This window comes from Thalassophryne amazonica, chromosome 18 (genome assembly GCF_902500255.1).
Source record: "Thalassophryne amazonica chromosome 18, fThaAma1.1, whole genome shotgun sequence".
NCBI lineage: Eukaryota > Metazoa > Chordata > Actinopteri > Batrachoidiformes > Batrachoididae > Thalassophryne > Thalassophryne amazonica.
Window position 1 is genome coordinate 71,673,926 of NC_047120.1, and position 26,893 is coordinate 71,700,818.

General features: G+C 42.8%; 1 protein-coding gene across 1 annotated transcript in view; it reads right to left on the reverse strand.

Annotated features, from left to right (window-relative positions):
• Positions 1-26,893, reverse strand: part of spata20 (spermatogenesis associated 20) — a 79,457-nt gene that overhangs the window by 12,865 nt on the left and 39,699 nt on the right. Inside the window, exons 13-15 of the mRNA XM_034194008.1 lie at positions 14,902-15,110; positions 10,780-10,979; positions 9,060-9,140 (exon numbers count right to left, since the gene is read on the reverse strand). Coding sequence (XP_034049899.1) covers positions 9,060-9,140; positions 10,780-10,979; positions 14,902-15,110 — 490 coding nt within the window. The remainder of the gene's footprint in view (positions 1-9,059; positions 9,141-10,779; positions 10,980-14,901; positions 15,111-26,893) is intronic.

Genomic DNA, 26,893 nt, shown 5'->3' on the forward strand with positions numbered 1-26,893 from the left:
GTGGAGACTGAGCACGTTAGGGCCCCAAAACGTGTTTGTGTGGCCAGAACCCATGCACATCCTGGATGTTCTGTACACAGACGTTCCGATGATTCCCTTCATATGTCATCTCACACGTGCATATAAACGAAGGACAATGAAAAGCAGAAGCACAGACCAACTCCAGAAACTCGAGCGCCAACACGCACACGTAGACTCACAAGTGCAGGAGGTTCCCCTCGAAGCATCGTGGCTGGAAAGACGCCAGGAGTCGTGTTCCAGTTCCCATTGTTCCAGTAGATCACAGCCTCTACAATCAACAAATCCTAACCTCACGCTCATCAAGCTCCATTTCTGCCTAAAAAAAAAAATTTAACCATGATTTATTGCAGCAATTACAATCAAGAGCGACGTTTCAGGATGACTGCTGGTGCTGGAATGGATTTCAGCACGAGGGGAAAAAAACACACTTCAGAAGCTCAGAGAGCTTCTGAGAATCAGGAATGAAGACACGTCAAGTGACGTATTTGCCAAAATTCAGCCTCCAATCAGGACAGGAGGCGAAAAGCTAATAAAGGGGGCGTGTTTTTCTTCTGTCCATCCAGCTCAACCTTCCATCAGTACCTGAATGGTTCACCTCCACCTCACACCATCACTCACCCTCATCGTTCTCCAGGAGTCCAATCAGTTTTCTCTCCCAATCAATCTCGTCCAACTGGGACCTTTTTTGTCCCTTCATTTGTGACGGTCACTAGACACTCAGAACCAGACCTCAGACACGGGTGATGTCACTTCTTACATGTGTGCGGATTAAAGGCCTTTTTATGTTTCTCCTACTCTGTAACTCTGAGGCCAGACAATCGCTTTGATGCAGTCGTGAACCTTTCAAAGTTCTCCGTGAGGGTTAACGCATTAGTGGGTGTCGCAGCACAATTCACTGCCAGAACAGCAGGGGGCTGCAGTTTTTTCCTTAAGACTGGCCTACTGTCCTATGACATCTACTGACTGTGAAACCGGGAACATGAGATTCTGGAAAATATCTTGTTATTGGAAAAATCACAGCCCATGTGGTGTCTATCACCTTGACACGTGGTTACCACTTTTGGGACATGATTTATTTATTTTTATTCTGCCAACTCTTTGGATTAACCTCTGACACGGATGATCCGCAACCAAAATCAAAGCACTTCACACATCGATAGGCCAATGCAGCTGCCAAGTCAGAACACATCATTCTTAAATACAGTATGCAAAAGTTTGGGCCCCCCTGATAATTTTCATGGTTTTCATTTATAAATCATTGGTTGTCTGGATCACAAATTTCAGTTAAATATATCATATAGCAGATGAACACACTGATATTTGAGAAGTGAAATGAAGTTTAGAGGATTTACACATGCAATAATTATTTAAACAAATTTCGGCAGGTGCATAAATTTGGGCACCCCAACAGAAAAATACATTAATATTTAGTAGATCCTCCTTTTGCAGAACAACTATACAGCGCACTTTGCACAAAGAGATGCTGTATGATGCTGTAATGCAGAGGAAGCCTTTTGTGCGTACACGCCACAGACAGTCGCTTCAGGTAAGCTAAAGCACATTTGGACAAGCCAGCTTCATTTTGGAATAAGGTGCTGTGGACTGATGAAACTAAAATTGAGTTATTTGGACATAACAAGAGGTGGTATGCATGGCTGAAAAAGAACACAGCATTCCAAGAAAAACACTTGCTACCTACAGTAAAATTTGGAGGTGGTTCCATCATGCTGTGGGGCTGTGTGGCCAGTGCAGGTACTGGGAATCTTGTTAAAGTTGAGGGTCACATGGATTCCAGTCAATATCAGCAGATTCTTGAGAACAATGTTCATGAATCAGTGACAAAGTTGAAGTTGCGCCGGGGCTGGATCTTTCAACATGACAACGACCCTAAACACTGCTCACAATCTACTAAGGCATTCTTGCAGAGGAACACGTACAATGTTCTGGAATGGCCATCTCAGTCCCCAGATCTGAATATTATTGAAAATCTGTGGTGTGATTTTAAGTGGGCTGTCTGTGCTCGGAAACCAACAAACCTGAGATGTTTTGTAAAGAATGGTCCAAAATACCTTCAACCAGAATCCAGACTCTCATTGGAAGCTAGAGGAAGAGTTTAGAGGCTGTTATTTCTGCAAAAGGAGGATCTACTAAATATTGATGTATTTTTTCTGTTGGGGTGCCCAAATTTATGCACCTGCCTAATTTTGTTTAAAGAATTATTGCACACTTTCTGTAAATCCTATAAACTTCATTTCACTTCTCAAATATCACTGTGTTTGTCTGCTATATATTTAACTGAAATTTCTGATCCAGACAACCAGTGATTTATAAAGGAAAAAGGGGTGCCCAAACTTTTACATAAAGCTGTATTTATAGATACAGAGATACATAGTTACATACAGACCAAGAATGTGGGCCTCTGGTGTTATACATATTATATAGATCTGTGAAGCCTCTTTTCTCTGATAAAGTGCCCTATCAGAGTCTTCCGTGTGAATAACCCGACGGCGCCGGAGCCCAGCGTGTGGCAGGTCCAGGCTGATGTGTCCTGATAACACCTCCATCCAACTCGCTCGCCTTCTGCAGGGATGTAAAATGAACCGACGTTACCACTGGACACCTTACAGCTCAACTATGTTTCAGTCTGTCTGTGATGAGAATGAGAGAGAGAGAGTGTGTGTGTGTGTGTGTGGGGGGGGGGGGGGATAACGTGGTAAAGATTGAGATGGGGAGATGGTCACTGCTTGGATTTACTGAGCTCATCTGGGTTCAGAACTCCCCAATTTAACAGAACACCGCAAGCAGAGTCGCACAAACAAAATGGACACAAATTATCACTCATTTATTTCACCGACTTGACCAGAGTTTAAATGTAAATGATTCAACTCGGCACACAAACATTACCAGAGTAAAAACAGCTTCTTCTGGGTGGAGCTTGTTGGGAAAGTGTAGGAACACGGACCCACAACAGGGGGCGCAAATGAACGGACAATGGAGTAAGTCAAAATAACAAAGCTTTACTGTTGTGAATGTGCACAACGAATACAACCAATCACAGCAATGGACAACAGTCAATTCACAGAAGTGTCGTGTGGGCAGGCTCGAAGATAGGAGACGCCTCTCCAAGGTAAGACCGGAACCACACGGCTTCCTCCGCCACAGGACCCCGGGAATACTGGAGCCGCCAAGTCCCGAACTCCCAGGTGGCCACTGCCTCCACGTGTCGGACCTGGTACTGCTGGCGAGGAACAAAGGACAGTTAGATGGGGGCGCGTTTGCACCCAGGACTCCGAACAGCAGGGAAGTTACCTCCACCTCTCGTTGGAACAGTAATCCACAAACTAAGCACAAATCCAAAAAGATACACTCCGTAGCTTCGATACGTTACCTCTCTGGTAGAAACGATATCTCGGCAATGAGGTGAAGGTGCCGTCCTGCTGATATACCCCACAGATGATTGCCGTCAGCTGTCTCAGGTGATGGGTGACAGCTGTCACCGTAGCTGCTCACGTGAGGCGGCGGCGCCCTCTGGTGCCTGGAGCCCGCACTCCAGGCAGGGCGCCCTCTGGTGGTGGTGGGCCAGCAGTACCTCCTCTTCAGCGGCCCACACAACAGGAGCTGATCAGTTAGGGTTTAATTTTTTAATGTACGTGATATTTTCAAAATGTTCAAACTGAAATAAAAAAATTAAAAAATAAAAACCATGTGGGTCCAAGGTGAGAATACAGTGTTTGGTGATATTTGTAGACCAGCCTCTGTGCATTTGCAGATATTAAGGAGACAAATTTAACTCCATAGGAAGTTAGCTTTGAGTTAGCGGGCATTAGCGTGCACACTAATGCTGTAAAATTTGTTATCAGTTTACAAAAGAAGGGTTTTCAGTTTTAGAAGTGCTTATTTCTTGCTATCTTTTACATAATATAGGACAACGAGGATATATTTACACACAAATGAATCAGAGTTTTCCAGCTAGCTACCAGCCTGTAACGTCACCATGCTAATGTCTGCGAAATAAGTTGTTTTGTTGTAAAAGGTGTTATTAGGTTCCAAAAATGGCGTTTTCTGTTTCAGAAGTGTTTATTTCTCGCAAGCTTTTACATTATATATGAGACACGTGCATATAAACACAAAGCAAAGCGGTTTTGAAAAGACCAGCCACTGACATCACGCTGCAGCTCTACTCTGATTGGCTGTCATCCCCCGCCACTCAAAAACAAAGCAGAACAGATTCAAAGATAATGTGACTTTTTAACCTCTTAAAGTAGGTCAAGGTTAGCCATCTTTGAAATTGTCCAAAGTCTGTGACCCAAGAATGTTCCCTGTGAATTTGAAGCCTGTGGCAGCAATAGAACTGGACTTATGTTGAACACAGACAGAGGGACGGACGGACAGATGGACAGCCACACAGAGGGACAGACGGATGGACAGACAGGCGCATGGACAGACAGAGGGACAGACAGAGAGAGAGCTGGATGGACAAACAGATGGAAAGACAGACAGACAGACAGCCAGAGGGACAGACAGAAGGACGGACAGACAGACAGCCAGAGGGACAGACAGACGGATGGCCGCCAGGTCTTCACAATACCCATATTTGATGGACTCTGGTAAAAAATGCAAGTTATACTCCAGAAAATAATGTGCTTGTGTCTCCTGCTTGTATTAATAAATCATAAAATTATGAAGCATAAATAAAGTGTCTGAATTCAGTCCATGTGCAGGATTTATGACTGTGACCCACTTTGTTAGAAGAGTGAAAGATTCTGGTCCAGACAGCATGTGTGTCTGATATGAAAGTGATACCTGGACGAGATGACAGAAGTTGTGACGCACACGACCGATTTTAACCCCCCCCACACCAAAAAAAAAAAAAAAAAAAAAGGTGTCGGCATTTTTCTTTTAGGAGCAGAGGACAGTCAACCTGTAGGCGAACATATTTTTGCAGTGACAAATTGGCCAGTTAAGTGTGTTTGCGGTGAGATATCTCCAAACTTAATATTCACAGTCATGTTAAAATGTAATCATGACATTCAAAGATGTCATTATGATGATGTTTAACGTCTGTGTCCACAAAGAAACACAACAGAACGTGTGCCGGCGACCCACTCACACTGCTGACAGCTCTGCTCTGCAACGCTAATTTTAGTTTCAGTAACAAAGCCAGAAAAGGAGCTGCTGGAGCTGCTAAGAGCTTTTAGGCCTTACTCTTAAAACAGCAATAAATAATGAAAATAAGGCTAAACAATCCACAAGCTGTCATTTAGACCAGACTGTCAGAGTGTGCATGCCCATTGAGAAAGAAAAATAAAATAGTAAAAAAAGGCCTCACGCAGTGAAGGAATAATGAACAAAAATAATATGTATTAAATATAAGTCAATATGTGAGCTATTTTTTATTCAATAATTACTATTATAATAATAACTTATTTGTAAGTGTACTGGGCAGTATAACACCACACATACAACATTAAAATGCCCGGAAAACACAATTACTCATACTTTAAGTTGTTGTATGCATAAAACAGTTTTGAGGTCTTGCAACTTGTCTGAAATATCACAAGTACAGTAAACAGAACCCAAGGGTCATATTGATTATCATCAAAGGTGAAATTCTTCAGACATTTAATTTATTTATGAATATTTATCTGCTTTTCATACTTTTAATGTTATTATGATGCCATGGGAAATTTTAATTTAAAAATATCAATTTGGCTGGCATTGCAATTTGTTCCAATTAATATAAAAATGACTTTTGAAAAGTTTTGAGGAATTCCATTGAGATTTAGGGGTGCCACCTAACACATGAACATTTGTGAAATTTTGAAAAATGTACAATTTTTAGTCTAATCGCCAAAAGGTTGACCTGGAAATGTTGAATACAGTGAATCTTTATACAATAACATGTTCTATAGGGTTATCAAAGTAAAAGTTTTTTGTTTGTGCTTTGGGCATTTCTCAGAATTCAACTTTCATGATTGACCTCCATTCATTTTATCCTACAGACAAAATGAATGGAGGTCAATGGGACATATTCATGTGGCCTTACCCTGAGTTTTGTGCAGCAGTGATGGATGTGGGACAAACATATCAATTTTAATTGACTTTATTGTTAAACACAAGGGGTGATACTGGACACCACCTCCACTGTGCACCCTACACCGGGACAGCAAGTTAACACTGATGCTCAGCAATGTGGAGGAGCGTCTTACAGTGGTGGTTGGAGATGCAGAGTGGCTGAAACTTCTTGGTGTCCCGGCGTATAAGAAGCAGACCAATGAGGCATGTGGAGTGATCAATGCCCAGTTGACATGCAAGTTGCTGCAGGATGGGTGCTGTGCTGACCAGGTTGCCAACATGGCATTTGACACCACTGCGGCAAACACCGGCCATCTCATAGCAACCTGCACTGCCATACAGCTCTCACTGGGTCGACCACTGCTTTGGTCTGGGTGTGGTCACCACATTGGTGAGGTCCTCCTGAAGCAGGTTTTCACAGACCTGAAGGTGGAGTCATCACACTCACCAGAGGTTACCTTGTTCACACCTCTGAGAGAGAAATGGAACCTGTTACCACAAGAATCCAGCAGCCAATGGTCTCGCTACATTCCTGGCAACACCAAGCAACCACACATGCAGTGACCTTCCAATGACCAGGAGTGCTCCACAAGGCACGATGGATGGCCAAGCTGCTCTATACTCTCAAGCTGGCTTTGATGCAGCAGCATATCCCATTGCTTCCCCAGGGCACAATCACCACATTACACACATCTATGCAAAGTAGTGGTTGACCTGCGAGAAAGCTGTAGATGTTGCCTGGAATGAACTGACACTACCACCACCTGCAGGCATACAAGGCTGTAGATGAGGGCACTGCAGCACCAGCAATCAAGGCACTGGAGAGGCATTGCTGGTACCTGACAGGTGAGATGCTACTCCTGGCTCTCTTCAGTAGCAAGGTGTCCAAGGATGACAAGTGTGCACTTACCAGTGTGATCCTGGAGCACAAGCCCACTGATCTCCCCATGTACATCCCTGAGCAGCGCTTTGGCACTGGCTTTGGCAAGCCAAAGTTTCCAACCCTCTTGCCAACCACCAGCTTGGCTGACCTCGCCAATAAAGACTGCTGGTTTTGGATGCCCCAGCTGCACATTGATCCAGAATTTATGTCTCTCGATGTGAAGGAATGGGCGACCAATGCTGCGTTCAAAAAAGTGAGGTCAATGTATGTGCAATGAACATGGTCAATGATTGTGACAACTTCATTGCAGTGGCCCAGAAGGAGCAGCACCTGCAGAATGTGCTGCAGATAGTTGAACATGACCGTAGCCAACAGCCAAACCTTTGCCGCTGCAAATGCAAGCTAATCCCTGAATAGGACGGTTACTCTGGGGTGGCAGGTGGGGAGACATATCTGGGGGGAGACGCACTGGCTAGGTTCAGAGTTCAGGTTCCATTTCCTCTGTCTTTCTCCCTGGTGATGTCAGTGGAGCGGACTCTGGCACAGACTGAGCAATTAAGTTTAGTTAGTGTCAGTTACTACCATTAGGCCCTGTTAGCTGCCAGTGAGTTAGCCACTGGAGAGGGTTTGTTCTTTTCAGTGTGACAGTATCACCCCTTCTGTTTAACAATAAAGTCAATTAAACTTTATATGTGTGTCCGACATCCATCACTGCTGCACAAAACTCAGGGTAAGGCCATGTGAACATGTCCCACTGACCTCCATTCATGTTGTCTATAGGACAAATGAATGGAGAAGCTTGAAAGTTGAATTCTGAGAAATGCCCAAAGGTCAAACAAACAACGTTTACTTTGATAACCCTATAGAACATGTTACTGTGTAAAAGTTCACTGAACTCAACATTTCCAGGTCAACCTTTTGGCAATTAGACTAAAAATTGCACTTTTTTTCAAAATTTCATGTGTTAGGTGGCACCCCTAAATATCAACGGAATTCCTCAAAAACTTTTCAAGTCATTTTTATGTTAATTGGAACAAAGTGCGTGTGTATATATATATATATATATATATATACACACACACACATATACACACACACACACACACATATATACACACACTAGGGGTGCCGGAAAAAATCAATTCACATCCGAAGCACGATTCTTATTTATTCCGATTCTGAATTGATCTAAAATGCCCAAGAATCGATTTTTAAAAAGCATTTTTTTTTTTTTTTTGCTTACTCACTGCGTGTACTGTTTGTCAGGCAACGGCTTCCGTACTACAGTGTCCCCGCGAGGGGAGGGTCCGGCATAGAGTTCAGTGGCTGTAGCTTAGCATGGCAGACGAAGAGCTAATTCAGCCAGCACCGTTTTTGCTGAAGGCAAATGTTTGAGCACATTTTGGTTTTTTTTATTATTTGCTGTTTAAGAAGGAGCTTGACATGACTTACGTAGTGTGCAAAATCTGCAAAATGAAAGTCAAGTACTTCGAAAACACTTCTAATCTGCAAGCCCACATGCGACGCCATCACCTGGAGCTAAATAGAGCGGCGCAGCGTTCTCTGCCGACTACTGACCAGCGCTTCGCTAAACTGCCAGCCAACTCTGAACGAGCAAAGCAGATAAGTAAATTTACATCTTTAGAATCACTTGATTAACCTTGTAAAGCTGCATTTTCTTAAACATAAACATTTTTTAAGTAATATAACTATTTCTCAGAGATCTTTGAATCGAAAATCAATTCTGAATCGAATCACCACCCAAGAATCGGAATCGAATTGTGAGTTGTTGTACGATTCACATCCCTAATATACACACACACACACACACAGGATTCACCTAAATGTTAGTAAAGGGCTCTAAATGTCATCTAACGCCTGTAAGTGATAACCAAGAAGTTACAGCGCTGCAAAATGAAAGAGACGGAAGTGACATGAGCAGAAAAGGATACGACGAGAGAGTCACTCTGACCTCTGTTAGTGCCAGCACTGCTCTTTTAATGCACGTTTCTGTGTACACCCGTGAATTTTTCAGGTTTGCATCATTAGACAACATTAATGACCAGAACTGGATCTTTACCTTAAATGGCATGAAGATGGAGTTGACGACAGCGAGGAGACTTTGGGTATCTGGGGCGTCCCTCTGACCACAGATGACAACCTTCATAAAGAAATGGAAGTAAATATGGAGAAGAAAAGGGAGGACAGGAATAAGAGGAGGAGAGATGAGAGGAGGGGAGGAGTGACAGGGGTCAGCACCGTGACAACGGAGCCAGGTGTTTGTTGGAGAACGTCTCACCTCCCTTCACCTCACAGCTAATTACCCCTCGTCCCACTGCCCGAAGTCATCATCCTCTGCAGGTTGCACATGGCTGACAGGAACCCAGCTAACCCCACCCCCTCCGTCTTTTCCTCTGCAGGTACGGCAGACTGCTGTCACAGAAGTTTGCTTGGGGGCTGATCATGAAACTCTGACAGACCTCCTGCCGTGCCGTGCCAGTGTGCTGGTTTCAGGCAAACCAAGTGTGTTTAATATTTTCAGAACTGATTACGTAACAGCTCAAATAACCCATTAAACACACAACAGCTGGTGAGACGGGAGGAACGGGTCTCAGACTGGGCCCAGATTTAAGCATTCTAAGATTTAAAGAGACCTCATAACCTTCACTTCGCTTGATAACTGGAGGTGAAGGGGATAGAAAGCAGCAAGCGGCTGACTGATTGTTGAAGAGAAGACCTTTTTTATTATTATTATTATTATTATTATGCAGGCAGCAGATAAAATTTAATGGTACAGATGTAATAAACGGGTCCACATATCCCAATTTGTGCAGAGACTGGTGTCCTGGTTCACCATCACAGAGCAGGTTCTGACTGGTCGTCGTGCTGGAGACCCCTGAGGAACACCAGGGGCTGTGCTCAGGTTTGTCCATAGACTTGTGTCAGGAAGTGCATCCATATAAAAAGCATCTGCCAAATCTCAATGAAGTTTTAATTTTAGTCTCTGAATTAAACCCGTCCTGGGGCGGGTAAATGACAGGTGTTCTACATGACATACATTTTTATTGGTCAACCTGGTTACAAGTCAGCCAACCACCTTAACTCTAACAATCCTCTACTGCAGCATTTTCCAATCCTGGTCCTTGGGACCCAAAGTATTGCATATTTGCCATTTCCCTGCTCTAACTGCACACAATGAAACAAATCAGGTGTGTTCCACTGTTCAGCCAGCTGTCGATTGGCCGAAAACACCTGACTCAGCTAATCTGGCCTGAGCAGATCAGGGACAAATGGAAAACATGCAGTATTTTGGGTCCCGAGGCCCAGAGTTGAGAAGCAGTCTGCAGTGATGTTATCTTAAATGGCTGTGGTTCAATGAGGTCACAGTAAATGATTGGCTGAAATCTAACTCAGTCGACCAATTAAAATGTGTGTTACATCCAACAGTGGAAAATGTGATGCTGGTCCCCATATTGATCAGCATAAGTGTGATGAGTCTCAGCACTAACCTGGATATCTGCAGATCTGCTGGAGATTCTCAGGTTACTGATCTGTGAAAAGTGATCCTTCTCTAAATTCTAGCCTTCAAAGTGGCGATGAAAATCATTTTCAGTGTTACATTCTGCACAAATTGCCACGCTAAAAACAAACCGCATCTTTTTTCTATTGGAATTCTTTTCTGTGGTGTCTTTATCACATGTTTACAACAGGATTAATGGCTCAGTTGACGAGTTAAATTATATTCATGATTCACTCCACAACAGTTCAGACTCGTGTTTGTGTGTGCGTGCAACAATGACCTGTTTCAGAGTGTAGTGCTGGGCCATGAGTGCACGGACCATTTCAGGCAGGGCGATGGGGATTTTGGTTAGACGTTCGGAGAAAGCTGCCATCAGCTGTTCAGACCTCTGGAGCCACTCTCGTTTTCCAGTGTACTGAGACAGACGCAAGAGATTCAACGCCGACACAGAGTTTGCACCGGGTTCAGCCCCGTCCTGGTCTGAAGACACACACACACACACACGCGCACACACACACACACACACACACACACACACAGAGAACAATGTTAGAAATCTGTGCTGTGTACATGTGTACAGTGCTGCGAGCAAAACTACATCTGTCACAAAGCTACCAGTCTGTCACACTTCAGCTGGTGTAGTCGGGACTGATGAACTTGCTCAGAGCGACGGCTGAGATTAATCTTTAAAAATTGATAGTAGAAATGCACAAAAAACAAACTACAATGAGAGGAAAAGAAAAAGAAGCTCAAGTGGAAACACGGTAATGTATATAGTGTATCCACAGGAGGCCGGCGAGGCTGCAGACTGTGGAGGTGCGGTGGAGGAACTGCTCTCACGTTGACGGGTTAGCACACTCGAACAGTACAGTCATCCTCTGAGCAACCTTTCACATGCCAGCTCTGATAGTCAGGCACAGGCGTAGGACATGCACACCCCCAACACACACACACACACACACACACACACACACACACACACACACACACACACACACACACACACACACACACACACACACACACACACACACACACACACACACACACACACACACACACAAACCGCCACCTCTAATTCAAACAACAGTAACTCTCAGGTGGCTGTCTTCACGCCCGCGGGTACAATTACCTGCTTATTTAAACACTAATGAGTTTTTAGAGTGAGTGCTGTAGAGCAGCACTTTGTATGCCTCTTTATTTTATTTTTTCTAAAGTTGTGATGGGTTTGGTACTGTGTAGTCCAAAAAGAATCTCTCTAAAGTATGTACATATACATCAAAAAATACTTCTGTGCCAATTTCCTCTTTCAAACTAACACAGTTAAAGTAAAGATGAAATTACCACACTGAAACTAAGCAACTGTAAATTAGAAGTTGCCATGCAGATTCCTGACACATTAAAAATCTAATTTGCAACTGAAAGAAAACCCAACATAAGACGGTTTCGTTTGGTTGACATGCGGTCGTAGTCTCTCCGAGGCCATTCATCATGCAGTGCACTTGGGACATTTATGCACATTTGAGGACGGGACATTTTTGGATTTTGCCTCATGCAATAACCTAAATGTCTTACTGGAAAAATAAAAACGTTCACTGTCAGATGGGACAAAAGGGGACATCAGAGGGGAAGCGTTCGTCTGAGATCAAACGTAAATGTCTCGATGTCTACAAGGTGTCAGCTTTTCTCGCCTGTCAGTAGTTATCAGCCCGGCGGAGTGGACTGGTGAGCAAAGAAAGGCAGCTGGATACGTCAAGATCAGACCCATCCGGCCCTCTTTTAGTAACGGGAATGATGAGGTAATGCAGAGCCGTTAAGTTGAAGCACATCTCAGTGCACCACCTGAACATGAGATCTGCGGACGACCTCGCACACAAACCTACAGACGCCCTTTTACCCAAATGTATCAGGTGAAACCTGCTGAAGAAGAAACACTGGAGCAAAATGTACAATATTAAAGATGTGGTTGTTTTTCCTAAAAGAACACAAGACCAGGTACATTTTTCAGCCATTTTACAGCTTACAGTAGTTCTTTACTTCAATGTCCTAATTTTGCAAATATATTATGAATGTTCAGATATGGAAAGAAAGGTCTTTTAACTTTTTTTTTCAGTGTCTGATTACATCTTAGCAGAATATTTAACACTGTACCTACTGAGGCTATAAATGGACGATTGGTTATAATTTTTTATTATAGCAATAAAATTCAGAAATAATGTTCTATGTTTGTGTGCTTTGGTACCCTTTTCCAAGAGTACCTGAATTTCAATTATATTACACCTGATTAACTATTTATACACATTATTTGTAAGTTTTAGTATTTAAAATGAGAAAAAAAAGACAAAAACGAACTTGATTTTTTTTCATTTTAGTGAAAAATTATTATGTAAAGGAAGTTTGGATTTCACATTTTTAACAGGAAGCTGTGTTTACAATCAAAATAATTAATTTTGTGTGTCTAGAACTCAGAAACAGTGCAGAAACAGTGCAAAAGTAAACATTTTACAAGGCGAAAATATGCAAAAAGTAACCAATTTTAAAGTGCAGAACCAAACAACATGAATAACAACAAAGTGCAAAACTATATATTATAAATATATCAATTATCTGTATTATTAAACTGTGTAATAAATCACTCATTTGATCACTCATTTTGTGCAAAATTATACAATATGAATAAAACAATAAAATGTCAAACTATATACAAATATATAACCAAGAATCAAAATTAGATCTAAACTACATCAGTCCATTGTCAGTGTGGTACTGTTTGTAACAGTGTCTGTCTGGCTGAAGACAGAGGCCAATTTTACAAAGTTTGCACATCCAGCAGGTTGACCTCTTGCAAACCTTGTAAGAACGCCGCCCCTTTGTAGATCGCTGGCAAGGTGGGTTTCCACTGCTTGTTGGCACCGGGCAGTGGCTTGTGGCTGATGGAGCCATCACATCCACACAAACACGCACACACACCTTCACAAATGACACTAACACCCTGCCTTTTCCTCAAAAATTACTACATTTATGTCTCTGTACTTTTCTGTCACTTTTACGCTCTTTTTCATACTTTTCCCTCGTTTCAAAAGTCACCGAACGCACTTTACCGTAATATATGCAACATATAGCATACTGTTGGAAAGCACGGGTTCTTGGCTTGCTGTCAGTGTTGAAATTTTTCAGATTGAGGGCTTACATGAGAACTTACGGTAATGAGAATCAGCAGCGCACTAGTGTGAAAATTCTGTGTTTTTCCTCTGCGTTATGACATCACAGGCTTACGTTTACCGTAATACACCATGTATCATTGGAAAGCCCTTGGTGTTAGCTTAACAATGCACTTTGAATCATTCGGATTGGACAAACTATGGTGGGGTTACGGTAAAAAAAAAAAAAAACGCATATGGAAAATATGGCATGGGCACCATCGCCGTAGATAAAGGGTTAATTATTTTGGATACAAGGAAGAACCTGATCAAGTAAATTCTGCTTTAATTCATCTCAGTGCAGTGGTGCTAAACAGTTTTGTTTTTTGCATAAATTTTAAATAATAATAACCTACAATGGACTGGCGTCCTGAAGAGGGAGTCGCAGACTGCTGCACTACCCCGAGATAAGCATCACCACCAGTGGACTGCAGGGACTTATTGACAGTCATAGCAAGTGTTGTCAGGGACAACACTTGCTATGACTATACAAAGCAACGGAATGACCTTTGACTTAATAGAGATCTGACCGCAGAAAGCCACAGTGAGCAGGTAGGGCCGTAGGTTGGCGAGGTACAGCCAGAGGGTGGTGAGCTAGGGCTGTAGGTTCATGGAGCAGTACTCGCAGATCTTGTCAAGGTGAAACAGCTAGCATCTTTTGCCAAGATGTTACACCGTTTTCTGAAGTCACATAGCTTGAAGTGATGAAACCATCTTGGAAAACAAGCCACCATCACCTCCTGAAGTTAACTTTTGTGGTCGACAGACCTGGTGTTGACTGCCAGCTCACCGCTTGTGGTCCACTGGCTGGGACTCTGGTCTTCTCCATTCAGATGTCTTATGAGCTGTCGGCCCTTGTGACTACTGGACTCTACGGGTGTATGGTTTCTTAGCTGGAAAATTTCGGTCTTTGCGTGTGTCACAATTCTTTGTTGTGCTTTGTTTGAGTTGTTCCTGGTAGTCTGGCCAACGCAGATGGTCATCTGACTTAGTCTGCTCTGCTTGAATTTTCTTCTTGTCACAACAACCACTGACGGCGTTTTTTCCTGACCACGGCTGCCAATGCTCTCACTCTCACTGTTGGGTGCGGTTTGACCTTACCGGTGTAAAGCACCTGAGAGTGACTTGTGCTGTGATTTTGGCCGTGTATAAATAAACTGAGTTGACGTTGCTTCCAGCTGCAGGCTGGTGATGCCCCTCACCTTCTTTGAGCTGCAGCAGGACTGTGCCGTCACTGGGGTCAGTGCAGTAGTAGCCTCCTCCCTGGTTATCCCAGAAGAGAAGGTCCTGCCTGAGCTGCAGCTCCTCGGCCCACTGCAACCACTCCGTCTGCAGTGTGGCCTCGTGCAGGTCCAGCAAGCCACAGATGACAAAGGCGTAGTCATCCAGAAAACCAGAGATAGGCGAGGATCTGTAGGACATTGAAGAAGAGAAATGAAGGACAGGAGTGGGGGATGACGGAAAACAGGGACAGTTTTCATTAAGAATTTAGTGACTGATCCAAGGCAAAAAAAAAAAAAAAAACGCTAAGACACACTGCTGTGAACTAGTTCAGCTCTTGTTTTCGTCTCCATTTTTAATATACTGAAGTCTTATAAACCCCTGAAAAAAAGACGAAGTTTCTATTAACAAAACCAGAAAGAATTTGCTTTCAAGTGGGACTACAAAGAGCCTAAATAAATGAAGAGTTTGAAACTGCATCCCACGCTGTGCCCTTAAAGTGCACTCTGTCTGATCGCCGCCCTCATGCACGGCTCCCACGTCAGTCTCCATCATCTCTGTGCCGTGCATTTATAGAAATGCGTGGCTTCTAACCAAGCAGGTCAGTAACGGAGCAAAGCTGACGAGCCCCTCCCACCTCCTACCAGCACGGTGCATGACCTCTGACCCTACGTTACTCCTTATGCGCCTCAAGGTGATGGCTGCACTTTTAAAATCTCATCTCCTCACAGCTTGATATCGACTGTCACTGAAATCCTCCATCAGACACTGTCTCCTGGCTAACTCCCGTCTGCACCGTCTCCTACCTGCAGCTTTCTGTCTCCGACAGAGCTCAATGTCTGCATTCGGTCAGTCAGAATGACATGTCACTCTTCATTAGTGGTACACGCCGTTCACTCTGCATCACTTCAGCTTTTCATTCAAGTTCTGCTGACGAATGTTTATCTGATTTTGATTAATTACATATTTCTTTTTTTTTTTTTTAAGTGCTGAATGTTCCTGTGGAAATCTGCTCAACCATTCGTCTTCCCGGACAGCAATTATTGGGGAAATACAGAACCATGATTCAAGGTCCTTCTAAATTTTATATATATACATATATGTATATATAAATTCCAGTTGCAGTTCATCATTAGTAAATGCTGACAGTGTTGCAGCACAGATTCCTTATTTTAGTAAAGTTACAGTCTTTATATTTTATAAGCGGCTTGGTGTGCGGTGCCGCTGATATCTCACCTTGTGCTCACGCGAGCCGAGTGCCTCCGTTACAAGCAACAGAATTCATAATGTGCTGAACAAAATACATAAAAACATGCTAACATTAATACATACATGTTAATGTTGGCCGTTAGTGATGCTAACTTAATTTTAAATGGGAAAACTCGCTAACGGGCTATAGGAAGCATTGAAACCATGAACAAAGGGGCGTTTAATGCTAACTGGTGGTGGTCGAGCAGATCCTCGGCTCAAACCCTTGTCAGGCTGGAAAACACTAAAAGTCTTTGGGCAAGGTCCTTAGTCCAGGTTGCTCCTGGTGTGTAGTGAGCGCCCTGTGTTCCTACACCCTGACATCGGTGTGTGTGTGTGTGTGTGTGTGTGTGTGGCACGATTAAGTGCTTTTAGCTTTTTCATCAGATGGAAATGTGCGATAAAACTGGTCTCACTCAAATAGAAGATCTAAGGTGAGAAAGAGCAACATGTTTTCACGTTGTTCCATCTTCAGTTCAGCCCTGGCCCGGCGCCAGAAAAAAAAATATTAAGGGGGCGATGAGTTTATCACAGGGGGTGGGGTCGCTCCCCCCCAAAAAAAGTGCGCACCGGAGGGGACGTGCCTCTGAGCGTGCGTAATGAATTGGGTGCGCTCCTGGAAAGCTCGTGTATTTAGGCTACACCGTTGTAAGAGACTGACTAAGAGTAAAGAGTGATGACAGTATCTTTTAAATTATTATTTGAACGTATAGACCCTCGGTCAAGTGATCTCCTACATACCACACAGAGCCGGTGTTCTGTCGAGATGAGGTGCACCAACTTTCGACACTCTGAGCTGTGACGCACCTTCGTGTTGTCCAATAGGAACAACGACACGGAAGACTCGTGGCAGAAGCCACTGATCTGTACAAAATGGATTGGACCAATCCGATTGGTGCAGAAACCACTGATCTGTACAAAATGGACTGGACCAATCCGATTGGTGCGGAAACCACTGATCTGTACAAAATGGATTGGACCAATCCGATTGGTGCGGAAACCACTGATCTGTACAAAATGGAATGAACCAATCCGATTGGTGCAGAAACCACTGATCTGTACAAAATGGACTGGACCAATCCGATTGGTGCAGAAACCACTGATCTGTACAAAATGGACTGGACCAATCCGATTGGTGCAGAAACCACTGATCTGTACAAAATGAATTGGACCAATCCGATTGGTGCAGAAACCACTGACCTGTACAAAACATTAACGTATGACAGGACTAAATGTTTTTTTTGTTGTTGTTTACCTCAAAATTTCTGATTACTGTTAAAAAAGTTTAGAACACTTGTAATTAAAATAGCTAAATAAATCAATAAACGGTTCTTTAGAAACCTTTCATCTGTAAATTAAAACCACCTGTTATTTCATATTAGATCATTTCTTGTTTAACATAAGGAACCTCAGACATTTATTTTTAGGCAAATAAAATATGGAAACTAGTGTATTTTTTAAGTCTGGTAGATTATTTATATCTCATTTCAACCAGAAAACAATCACTAAATAAATACAAATGTTTATTATAAAGGAAATAATTTAACAATGACTGCAGTGTGATTGTAAAGTAGGATTTCTGTCACATAAACCTCATGATGAATTTTTTTATAGTCATTTAAACTTGTAATTTCGTCAAAATATGTAATTGCCTTTAATGTTATCAGGACAGAGTAATTTCTAAAATATGAATTTGAGTAAAATAAGTGGGAGCTTCTACCTGTGCAAATGTCTTTGGACTTTGATTCGTGGACATTTTTAATGATCCGTTCATTTATTGTTAAAATATAAAATGAAACAGCTTTTTTAAAAATAATAAAATAGTTGCTGTTCAAAGAGCCTTTTATTTAGAAGCAGGTGATGTTCTGCTGGATTCTCGGGACCAGATGAAGGTCTCTTCTGCAGCTTTGACCTCTGGTGGTTTTGCTGAAAAGCAGAGATGTTTTCTTTCGACTGGACTTCGTGGTGCTCAGCTCATCAATGGAAGTTTGGTTGTCTGCACAGCAAATGTTCCTGATTGGGACAAATCAAAATATTTCTTTAAATATAAAGAAACACTAAACAGTTTATACATAAAAAGGGGGAAAAACGGCAAAAAAAAAAAAAAAACCCGATGGAAAAAACGCCCGAAAAAATGTTATTTAAAGCTGAGCTTTTGTGGTGTCTGAAAAAAGCTGTAGCTTTATTTGGTAAAAATAAAAAAGACTGAACCATTTAGAAATTAAAAGTGTTCACTCAGATCAACTGTGCTAAAAGGCTAAGCTAACGTTAGCCGATCATTAAACCTTCACAGTTCAGTAAACGTCACGTTTTATTTTTACATTATTCTCACCTCAGTAAAGCTGCAGAACTAACCTCCGTTGGGCAAACTGGGACTTCGCATATATCCAAAAAGTGGGAGATTTCGGACTGAGTGGGTTTGCTCCATCACCCCGGCGGCCTGGATCGCTCTGCCCAGTGATGATGCCTGAAGGCCGGCTTCTCCGTGCGGGTCGGCCCGCTGTCGCGGTTCGATCGATAGCCCACCAAGACGTCAGTCCTCCCTCGGTCGGTGTCACTCCAAAAAGTAGCTGAAAAAAAGCTTCTCCCAGCAGGGTGATGGAGAATCGTTCTACTGCTGTTTTTTAAAGGTTTTTTTGTGGTTCAGGCGACCGAAGTTCAAGACGGCGATCGCTGAACTTTATTCAGGTTGTGGAAACAGCCAGACTGTGACGTAGCAATCTCCCCTTGCCGCTTCCGAAGCAACGCGTCTGACGTCACGACGTGTTGGAAACGCACCGCCCTCTGCCGCACTGACAAGCGCAACCATCAACCTATCAAATCCCTTGAACACAGACACATGCCATATCTATTTGTTTTAAAATTAATTACTTTAGTTAATTAATTTGGTTTATTTGTTAAATATGTGATATTATTGAATAACTAATATTTTGCTATATTTTCCAGTATTTCTTTTTGTTTCTTTTTTTTTTTTTGATAACTCTAACATCCAAGGAGGCGAGGTTGATGACGTGAGGGGGCGTCGTCCCCAAACGCCCCTCGTGCACCGGCTATGGTTCAGCCTCCGCTAATGTAACATAATACTTACTCTCACAGCTTTCCAACAGCAAACCACTGGGGGGGGGGGGGGGGGGGGGGGGGTTTGCATTTTTTGGTGCACTGTACAGACAAAGATGAACTTTTTTTATTTAATGATGTATGTACTGATCATCACACTTGTAAATACCATGAGCTCGTGCACCAACGTTCATCATTAAAGTATACTGGAGCTAAACTATTTAACAGTCTACCCCTCATATCAGAGTTGATCAATCTAAGTCTCTTTTTAAAAACACGGTGAAACATTTTCTATTCCAAGAATCGGCTCAACAAGAAAATTTATTTATGACTAAATGTTTCATATCTCTTATTATGTTAATTGTGATGGTCTCCGTGTTTGTCTGTGATTCATTTGTTGGGCCACAATGGAAACAAGCTTTTTTTTTTTTGCTTTTTTTGTGTTACCCTGTATGTTTATGTATTTATTTTCCACGTGTTTTAGCACGAACTCTGAACTACCAGATCCTAAAACTACAAACATGCAGAACGGTTCAAAAGTCTTAAATGGATCATTTTTGCTCACTGCACAAACTGATTTATCAAAATAATAATAATAATAATAATAATAATATAATTCATAGGAGGTGAAGCCGGCACGTAACAGATCTTGATTGAGAAAATATTCTAATTTAAATCCTGACTCTTCTCATGTCTCACTGCACAACGTTAGTGTCTCCTCCCAGTGGCATGAAATGACATCATCCGTCAACGCCACACAATTATAAGAATAAGACGAGTCACCAGGAGATGACGTATCTCCTCGGCCCCACGAATCCCTAACCGGCCGGTGTCAGGGTTCACCCAAGTGCACCCTCACGCCCAATATGAATGAAACTGGTCAACTGGTTCTTCAGATATCACATAAACAGCCGAAAACAGATGGACGGAAGGACAGGCACGCGGATCAATATATCCCTCAGTATTTCATACTGCAGGGTAAAAACTGAATCAAAAATTCTATTTTCCAGCCAAACCTGGATAATATCCTAAATATAATCATGGTTTCTATTTCTAAAATGAACCCTTAAACATAATTTTAAAAATAAACTAGAGCACTGACCTCGTAGCGCGCAAACATCCACCAACACTAGTTTCCAATTCCACAAATTTTTACCTTAGAAAAAATTTCAAGGTCAAAGTCCTGTTAGAAGTGGCTTTTCAAAGATAAAATCGATGTGATTAAATGTCAGGAGGATGTGTTTAGTTCATGCACTTGAATCAAAGTTTTTTGTGGTATCAGGTTTTTTTTCGCCACTTTTTCAGTTTCTGAATTCTTTTCCAGATCATTTTCACAGAACATTGTTTATCTCTGCTGTTCACAATCTGCCGTTGCTTGTTGGCACTTGGTTTCTCACTGATAACTGGAAGACAAACAGGCATAAAATTGGAACCTCCATCCAATTTAGGTAAATCCAGAAAAGAAAAATGAGAGTGACTGAGGCACTTTTCATTGAGATAAAATACAAAATGTACATCAAAAGGGCTTTTCAAGATTACATTCAAATGTCCACAAAATCCACAATCTGGACCAGATCCAGATCAAACTTTGTCAGTCGATAAAGGATACCATCCTACAAAATGCTTTCAAATATGAAAGAAATTTAATAATTTCTGACAGAGTTTTGAATTTTTGAAAATTCGCTCAGTGTTAAAGGATAGTGATTTTTTCCAATTTTCCAATATTTTTCCAGACTTTGACCTCTGACCTTGAAAATTGAATCAGTTCTTGCCCATCAGGATATGAATCCTCTGTAAAAATTTCAGAACGACATATAAAAAATTGTGGGCTCCAGGCTGTTCACAAACAAAAACAAACAAACAAACGGGAGCGAAAAAACAGAACCTCCGCCAAACTTTGTTGGTGGAGATTAAAAAAAAATCTAATCTATGGAGCCAAGCAGACTGAGGTCATGCACACAATTCCAGCCAATAATCCACACACCACTGCTGGGCTCCGACATGGTTAACTTCCTTGAATTCCCGGCATCAAGTACCCTGTATGTGTGTGAGTGCAGGGGGACGGACGGTGACAGCGGACCTGATAGAGCTGTCAGGACAGGCTGGTAAATGGGTGATGACAGACCACAAAGCCTGGGTAGGACCATGAAAACAGCTTTGGAGGCGATACAGATCATGAGGGGGTGATGAGGAGGTGAGATGAATAAAGGTGGTCTGTTACACTGGACTCATTCCAGGACTGGACCCTGACTGTGTGCAAATCTGTTGCTCAGATCCCAAACTACAAGACTTTTCATGCATTTTGGAGAAATTAAACCCAACTCTTATCTCAACCCGAACCAAAAACTATTCAGTAGAACTCATTTGGCAGGTTGCTAGGCAACTGAGACATCAGCCTTCGAGTCTCACTGCAAACCGAGACGTGAGCAGCGCCTGTCCAAAAACAGCGGTCAGTTTTGAAAGCACAAAGGCTTCCAAGCTTGTCCACTGTCCTGTGCTGCCTAGTTTCTCTTAGTAACTGCTCTTTTGATGAAAAAACACAAAAAAACAAAAGTAATTCCAGGGGTACCTAAAGATCCTTCAAAGACAACTTGTACCATAGACATCCAGTCGTCATCAGTGGTTAGTGTCCAACGTCACAACCATACACCAGATCCAGGACAGTAAAGACTCAGTCCTTTGTTTGCCTGCAAGGTATCAGCATCAACAAACACCTCTGTCCAGTGACCTCACTGCTCCATAACCTCTTCCGAAGCACCTCTCAATCTCAAAGGCCAAGGACCCAGAGACATGTATGTCACTGTCTAGATACAGTTGTGTGCAAAAGTTTGGGCACCCCTAACAATTTTCATGATTTTCCTTTATAAATCATTGGTTGTCTGGATCAGAAATTTCAGTTAAATATATCATATAGCAGACAAACACATTATACACTTCAACTATACAGCGCACTTTGCACAAAGAGATGCTGTATGATGTAATGCAGAGAAAGCCTTTTCTGCGTACACGCCACAAACAGAGTTGTTTGAGGTATGCTAAAGCACATTTGGACAAGCCAGCTTTATTTTGGAATAAGGTGCTGTGGACTGATGAAACTAAAATTGAGTTATTTGGACATAAGAGGTGGTATGCATGGCTGAAAAAGAACACAGCATTCCAAGAAAAACACTTGCTACCTACAGTAAAATTTGGAGGTGGTTCCATCATGCTGTGGGGCTGTGTGGCCAGTGCAGGTACTGGGAATCTTGTTAAAGTTGAGGGTCACATGGATTCCAGTCAATATCAGCAGATTCTTGAGAACAATGTTCAAGAATCAGTGACAAAGTTGAAGTTGTCCCGGGGCTGGATCTTTCAACAAGACAACGACCCTAAACACTGCTCAAAATCTACTAAGGCATTCATGCAGAGGAACAAGTACAACGTTCTGGAATGGCCATCTCAGTCCCCAGGCCTGAATATTATTGAAAATCTGTGGTGTGATTTTAAGTGGGCTGTCCATGCTCGGAAACCAACAAACCTGAGATGTTTTGTAAAGAAGAATGGTCCAAAATACCTTCAACCAGAATCCAGACTCTCACTGGAAGCAATAGGAAGCGTTTAGAGGCTGTTATTTCTGCAAAAGGAGGATCTACTAAATATTGATGTATTTTTTTCTGCTTGGTGCCCAAATTTATGCATCTGCCTAATTTTGTTTAAAGAATTATTGCACACTTTCTGTAAATCCTATAAACTTAATTTCACTTCTCAAATATCACTGTGTTTATCTGCTGTATGATATATTTAACTGAAATTACTGAGAATCAGAATCAGAAGAAGTTTATTGCCATTGCCAGTGAACAGGAAACACAGACTAGGAATTTGCTTCGGTACAATGGTGCAACATTAAGAAGAGATAAAATGCTAGGATAAAATATAACATATGTGTCAAAATAAGATAAAATCTAAGATAAAAAAAAAGAAATATGAAATATGAAAGGCTGTGTGCAACAGAAAAACAGAGAAACAGAAAAAACAGTGCAGTGGGAGGAGTGCAATTAAAAACCAAAGTACACTGTCTAAATTGACCCGTGATAAAATGATAAAGTGACAGAGTTAAGGTTAAGGTGACTGAGTTATGAGGTGTTCATGAGTCTAACGGCAGAGGGGAAGAAACTGTTCTTATGGCGGGCGGTTCTGGTCTGGATGGACCGTAGCCTCCTGCCCGAGGGGAGTGGTTTGAATAGACCGTGTGCAGGGTGAGAAGGGTCAGCTGTGATCCGACCTGCTCGGCCCAGAGTCCTGGAGACGTGCAGGTCGTGGAGAGATGGAAGGCTACAGCCGATCACCTTCTCAGCAGAGGCCACAATGCGCTGCAGTCTGTGTCTGTCCCTGGCTGTGGCCCCGGCGTACCACACCGTGATGGAGGAGCAGAGGATGGACTTGATGATGGCCGTGTAGAACTGCACCATCAGCTGGACAGGCAGCTTGGCCTTCTTCAGCTGCCGCAGGAAGTACATCCTCTGCTGGGCCTTCTTGATGAGGGAGCTGATGGTTGACTCCCACTTGAGGTCCTGGATGATGGTGGTGCCGAGGAAGCGGTGACAGACCACAGTGGTGATGGGGCTGTTGGTGAGGGACGAGGGAGGTCGGGGGGCTGTGGCTTTCCTGAAGTCCACGATCATCTCCACTGTTTTCTGGGCGTTGAGCTCCAAGTTGTTGCTGCTGCACCAGGTCACCAACCGGTCCACCTCCCTCCTGTAGGCAGACTCATCCCCATCCGAAATGAGTCCGATGAGGGTGGTGTCGTCCGCAAACTTGATGAGCTTTACAGAGTCGTGGCTGGAGGTGCAGCAGTTAGTGTAGAGGGAGAAAAGCAGAGGGGAAAGGACACAGCCCTGTGGAGATCCTGTGCTGAGAGCCGGAGTGTTCGAGACATTTTTTCCCAGCCTCACACGCTGACTCCGGTCCGTCAGGAAGTCTGTGATCCACCTGCAGGTGGAGTTGGGCACGTGGAGCAGAGAAAGCTTGTCCTGGAGCAAAGCTGGAAGGATGGTGTTGAATGCAGAGCTGAGGTCCACAAACAGGATCCACTGATCCAAACAACCAATGATTTATAAAGGAAAATCATGGAAATCATCAGGGGGGCCCAAACTCTTACATACAACTGTACTCTATCACAGAGCTAAATCAACTCAACATAGTGTAAAATCAGCTCTTACTGGAGCATAGCCACTTGCACTGACCAGACGGCGTCACCGACCGAACAGTCCCCTCTAAAAATCAGTCCGCTCTGTCGTCACTGCGCATGCGTCATTAGCCGCGGTTCATGTATTATCATCTCGTTCCTGCTTCAAACTGCACTCCAGTCACCATATCTGATGCTGGCCACCTGTGCTAAAATCGCTTAAAGTTGAGGAGATCATTCAATTCAACCCCAGTTGTATAATGGCCTCTCTCAAGAGTGTGACTGAGGCAATTTTAAAAGCTTCTCAAAATGGCGACTGCTTCAGGAAAATGAAACTCGACTCAGCCACTGAAGCACTTGTGTTTTCTTTTGTGTTTTCTGAAAAACATGAAAACATGACTTAGGCCATTATTTTGGGAAGGTGATGACATGATATATTTAACTTAAATTTCTGATCCAGACAACCAATGATTTATAAAGGAAAATCATGAAAATTATCAGGGGTGCCCAAAGTTTTGGATACAACTCCACATTTCACTATTTGGACTGGGATCAAATACTATCCCAGCAGAGTAAATTTTACTCAGCAAAGGTTCCTGTGTACTGGGGTGATGTGGGTCACGTCAACACTCTGAGAACCATCATCTTTACAAACGCAGTGACCTTTACATTGGAGAATAACTTCATATTTTTTTGTGTATCACAGACCGTACTGTTCAAACATCACTCTGTCCCCCTACAAATTAAACATAATGTCATGTAAAAATGTAACAGAGGCACACAGGGGAAGGAGGGAGGCAGGAGAGAAGCAGCTCTCCCTCCTTGGCTCATTAAAAAGGAAACGCTACCAGTGTTTGCTTTTCTGGAACAATGTGAAGATGATTGAAACTGATCTCAGATTTTCGTATTTCTCATCTAATTGCTCTGTGGGTACCACTGTGTGTACCGAGAGCTGGTTCTCTACCAATGTGCTGTATCTCCTTTCATCAAGCAAACCATCTCTCTGAAGACCAGAGGATTCACTCTGAAGAGTATCTGACACACCAGCATGTGTAAAGCTGAGCGTGAAGCCATGTGGTGCAACAACGGAGCTACACTGTTTACACAAAGTTTAACATTCCAGTTGGGAGCCTTAAAAAAAAAAAAAAAAAAAAAAAAAAAAAAAAGACTATTCAACAATCCAACTCCTTATCCACTGAGGAGATAGATCAATACCTACACCTGGGTTTGATTCCCAGTCATGCAACCTGTCTGTGTCCTTGGAGAAGACAATCTGCATTGTCCCCTGGCCTTGGCTAGTGACGTAATCTGTGTCAGACCAGCATCCTGCTTGACACTCTGAAATCCAGAGAAAAGCAACGCCATCACCAGGCCTTGGGGCCTACGTATGTCTTTTTATTACTATTAATCACCAAAAAATAACCAAAAAAGAAACAAAGAATGAAAATAATGGCTACCATCTCTGTTACCTACTTCTATAAACAACAGGATGGGCAGCATTGTGTGTCAAGGTTCTTGAAATAGACCAGTACCTCCCCCTGGTGGACATTTACCATTAATGCAGGTACAAAAGAATTTATGCAGGTATGACAGAATTTTGCCAAGAGCTCTACTATGTACATATGATGCACATGGAATGGCTTCTGCAGAAGATGACCAGTGGTACAGAATTGTACATTTGGCTGCTCAGTGTGAAAGGAGCTGGGATGAGAACCACTGCCAAACTGATGTCTATAGTATTCCACTACAAGACAGTGGATTCCACCATCACTGACCCAAATTAAGAACTGTAAGTGCATTCCTCACATAAGAGAACTCACCTATGGTACTGAACAATGGGGAATGACTGAAAGATTGAAACAGTGGATACAAGTGTTCAAAATCAGTTTTCCTTGCAGGGTGGCTGTGTTGTAGCACTTACATCCATAAAGAGCCAAGAATGGAAAAACTGCCCCCCTCATGTATAAAGGAGCTATCTGAGGTGGTTTGGAGATTTTAGTGCGATTCCCACTTGATGTGTAGCAGTTAATTTCATCAACCTGATGCCACTATGTCCTGGCCATGGGTAAGCAGCAAAAAGTGGGTGGGCATCCCCCACAGTGCTGAAGTACTGAGTCCAAGTTGGCAACCGCCCAGGTACACAGCTGGTCAATTCCTATAGCCAAAGCGTAAGAAAGGGTCATCCTCTTGAACATGTCCAGTTGCTGGCATCCTCAGCACCATGACCTACGTATGTGCACCACATGTCCACACTACCTCACATGATATTTGCCTTTTATACATCTTCAGGTGGCAAGCAAGATCCCCTCATGCTTGCCTCTACTGGTGGTTGGCTCTCACTGCGGTATTGTATCACTTCCTGTTCCGGAGCACAGCGGTGTTTTTCTGTATCTGTTAGCTGTTTAATCTGCGCAGTTAGATTGATCTAGATTACGATTTGTTTCCCAGTGTAATCTTTACGTGCCTTAACTAAAGCACTCCTTCTGCTGAATCACCTCTAAATT